Consider the following 4350-nt stretch of genomic DNA (forward strand, 5'->3'; position numbering starts at 1 on the left):
CCCCCCCCCCCCCCCTCCCGTAATCCTTTCTTCGTGACACCCTCTGTGGACACCGTAACTAACCGGACGTTGCCTTCTTTTGTGTGCGCGTGTGTGCGGCAGGCTTGGCTTACGCGTGTAAATCAGCAAAACTAGTTTACATCTCTTAAGAAGAGCAACTGCATATACCAACAGAGAGCAGTATTCACCACCGCAGCTAAAGACACATGCAGATAGAAAGCAACAAACAAACAAAAATTAGGATCACCTTCCTCTTTTCCCTTCCTCACTATTTCCATTCCGCAGCGATGGAATGAGCTTACAATATAATCCGTAACATTTGGAGCTATAAAAATAGAAGGAGGGGAAGAACAAAAATATAGCACCCAATACAACTTCCGCAAACACCATCACCGCTACCCCATGGGCACCTTATCCCTCTCCATCGAGGCCATATCCAGCAGTCTTTGATTCGGAAAGAGCTCTGCGTCTAGCTTAACTAGCTGAGCAAAGAAACCATGGTTGGGGTAAATGGCAGGACGCCCCCGCTTCGTGGTACAGTACGCCTCGTCGAGACGCATGTTTTGCTTTATCATAAGGTACGCAATCACGGTGGCCGCCGAGCGTGACATACCTGCAAAACAGTGTACAAGGCACCCTTTCTTTTTCCTGACGCTGTTGTCGATGAAGTTTACCGCCTCTGAAAAGACACCGGCAATATCAGCACCCTCAATGTCGTCGATGTTGATGGTCAGGTGCTCCCCGCCTATCGGAGGCGTGGGGAGAAGACCCCTACCAACCGTCAGCAGACTCATAATTCCAAGCTTTTCGTACACCAACTGCGATTGTGCACTACGAAGACTGCCACAGAAAACGCGATTGACGATACGGTCAGGGTAGATTTTGTTCCACATCATGCTGACATTGGGCAGAGTCTTTTCATATTTTCCTTCTATATACGTTTTGTGCACGGTGGGTTCATTATCAAGCGCCAGCTTCAAGGTGGGGAACATCGAAAGAAACTCTTTTGGGGGCAAGCTGGAAATTCGAGGGTTCTCTGCTAAATATATCACGGAGAGTATCGGTCGTGGAGATGTGGCACTGACAAGTTCAACTATACTCTCCGGAATGCCAGAAAAATTGTTGTAGTCCATTGCGATAGTACTGAGTTGATGCAAGTACACAAACGTCTGTGGAAGATCTTCCAGAAAGTTGTGACTTATGTCCAGGCGATCAAGCTGACTGAGGTTGCCTAGACTGTCTGGAAGTTCCGTCAGTTCGTTGTTTGCAATAATAAGACTCCGAATGTGGTGCAAAAAGGACAATTCATGTGGAATACTTTTCAGTTTGTTGTGGCTAAGATCAACGCTCACCACGTATGTGAGCGGCGGGTCATACACCTCGGTTGGTACGATACCAAGATTGAGGCGAGACAGAAACAACTCTGGACAATGATTCTCACGACAATTTCTGACTTCCTCCTCCCATGAAATATCTTCGATCTCAGAGGCTTTTGGTAATGCCTTCTTTTTCTGTTTCTTCGGCCCTGACATCTTTAAACGTCCAAGAGAACGTTCAGCAACAGTTGTGTCCGGCTTAAGGAATTTGGTAAGGGCTCCTACTGGCAGGTTTGCCTGCATCTCTATTTCCTCTAGCGGGTGTGTGTCATTAATGATGGTCGGTGGGAGGAGAATGGCCTCACGCGTACCATCTTCGCGATTTTCAATGGTATGAATGAGGAATGGCTGCATTGTGTGACCTGCCTTGTGCGCATCATTAAGGGAACACTTTCCGCAGCGCAGATATGCGTCACATTTCATGCACATAAACAACACAATCGGCAGCTCTACACGACACAGTCCGCAGATAATCTTGTCTTTGAACGGTAACCGATTGCACAAATCCGGGTCCACATGGAATGAGGGACTGAGGTGGCCGTCATCTGGCAACGAGTCCATTAGGTTCATACTACTGAGCAAGGCGCTTTCCGCCATCGGGTCTTGACCCAGCACATCGTGTAGGCGGGACTCATCACGAGAGTGAAACCTTTCATGCACAATATTTTTCATACTTTTCTGCGATATCTTTAACGGCCTTATTTCAAGAAGTCCACTCTTATCCACACCATCTGCCAGATACGGATGACTCAGCATGTTAATCACAGTCGCCTTTCTAGTTAGCGCACTCAAGATAAAATCCACAAGCGGCCGTGACAAACGATCTGCAGCCCTCGAAACCTTCTTGATAACATCATCCACCAAACCATTTTCTCGGGACCGCTTGGAAAATATGTCCCACGCCTCTTTAAGCACGGATGGTTCCGCAGAAGCAGCTAACAGCCCGACGCAGAAGGTATCTATGCAGTGCTGCGCATTTGCTGGTGACGCCTTGAGGTCCTCGAGGACCCATAACGGGACGTTATACATCGGACCGCCGTCGTCACCGCCGCTAGCAGCCTCCTTTGCCGTGCAGAAGAGGGGACCAAAGTCGATGATGACAAAGCCCACACCTTCCTTAAAGAAGATACTCGAGGGTGTAAGGCTAAGGTGCGAAACACCATTCTTATGCAATATGTAGAGACCCTTGAGGACGTCTAAAAGCATTCGGCGTACTGTGAACAGATGATTCTTGTGGTTGGCGAGTGGAGGAAAATGCTTGTTGAGAAATTCTGCCTCCACATATGGTTGCGAGACGAAGCACCCATCTCTGCCGTCCACAATCTCCATGAAAGGTAGCAAAGAAATGTGACGGATCTCACAGCAGACGACTAACGCATGACGTATCGTGTTTGAATCTTGCGACTTCTCAATCTTCTTTAGTATAGAATGCCTCAATGCTTTTACAACGAACTTTTTCGATGCGTTACGACGCTGATGAACGAGAAGCGTTTCGCAGTTATGCCCTTTCCCAAGTGTGGCGCATATCACCACACTGTTACACCATTGATTCCGTGCGAATGCCGCTTCCACAGCACCGCTTGCAACTTTTGCACTATTTTTGCACACACCTGTTCCAGAGACTCCAGCGGTGCCAAGATGTGTACTTCCCGCGCTGATACTCTGCGCCATACAGTTCCGGAAGAAAGAGTGACGCAGCAAGCGTATGATGGTGGGCCGATTTGCTGGATCTCGGTCTAAGCACCACTGAATAGCTTCCTTGAGTTCGTTTGCAAATGGCCAGCGCAGCTCTGGGAACTCAATAGGCGTGTACAGTATACACTGGCGCACCTCCTCGTAGGTCTTGCCCTCTATGTCAAACGGCTCTCGATGATACACAAGACGATACATCAGCACTCCAAAGCCCCAGATATCCGCCTTTGCAGCATCCGTGGCTCCGTTATCGTTCCTTACAAACACCTCCGGTGGCATGCATGCCACCTCACCATTAAACACAAGATCCTCAGAGCGTTGCGCGGCAAAAATGTGTGCGAAACCTGCGTCAGCTATGCAGGCCGAACCATTACCCCTAATGAGCACGTTGTCCAACTTCAGGTTACGGTGGTATATTCTGTGGGAGTGGAGGACGCGAAGACCAACACCAATATCGTGTAAAACAAGAAGCAACTTCTCCTCGCTCTCGAACTCTGTCACAAGATGATCACAAGAAGCCCTTTCAAGGAATGGTGTCACGAAGATGAGTGTTTCTCCTCTCCCGTCATCAAGCATATCCACACTGTGGAGCACGTTTTCATGGCTCAACTTGGTGAGAGCTCTATGATCCTTCACCACAGAATCTACGAGATCTGTGCGTGTAATAAACGTTACCACTTTGAAAACACATTTGACACGCCTCTTGGTGGGGCTGTTTAGCTTCGATGGGGCCACAACCTGCCAATCCTTCCCAGTGGCACTAACGAGGAAGCTACGACCCACAGTCCCTGTCGGAAGTGCCCTCTCCACGCGGTAGTTTCCCACAGCCTCCCCTTCCATGAACTCCCCAGTGCACATGACTGCCGCTCGATTGGAAAAGAGCAACTCGGGATGGGCGGTAAAGAGAGGTGCATGTCGGCTCCGGCAGAGCTCGTCCCACAGACTAAACAGCTTGGCAGCTGCTTCTCCTCCCGAGAGGGACAACCCCCTTTTGCGCAAAACTTCTTCCAAAATGGCTGCATTACTATTTGCGTCGCTTGCCCTCGCCAAGGCTCCACCCTTACTCAAAGAAGAATCCCCTGGTTTTCTCCTTCCGGCGAAGACAGTTCTAGCAGGGGCGATGCAGACACCCATATCTCTCCTCTCACTCTCTTTGCTATTGTTGATACACCTTCCTCCACCTGTCCTTGTCTTTTTTTTTCTCAACACAAAATTTTTCCTACTAAGAAAATTAATTTTTTCTTCCGTTTCTCTGCTCCAATCTTCTCGGTTTTTTTTGTTG

The 4350-nt window shown here is 48.9% G+C and overlaps 1 protein-coding gene across 1 annotated transcript; it reads right to left on the reverse strand.

Annotated features, from left to right (window-relative positions):
* Positions 1-395: 395 nt before the first annotated feature.
* On the reverse strand, positions 396-3926 carry DQ04_05741020 (dual specificity protein phosphatase; the record flags this gene model as incomplete). The annotated part of the gene is made up of 1 exon (XM_009314359.1): positions 396-3926. One exon carries the CDS (start codon positions 3924-3926, stop codon positions 396-398), a length of 3531 nt encoding a protein of 1176 aa, XP_009312634.1.
* Between the last annotated feature and the right edge of the window lie 424 nt (positions 3927-4350).

The sequence above is a fragment of the Trypanosoma grayi genome, assembly GCF_000691245.1.
Source record: "Trypanosoma grayi strain ANR4 Tgr_574_V1, whole genome shotgun sequence".
NCBI lineage: Eukaryota > Euglenozoa > Kinetoplastea > Trypanosomatida > Trypanosomatidae > Trypanosoma > Trypanosoma grayi.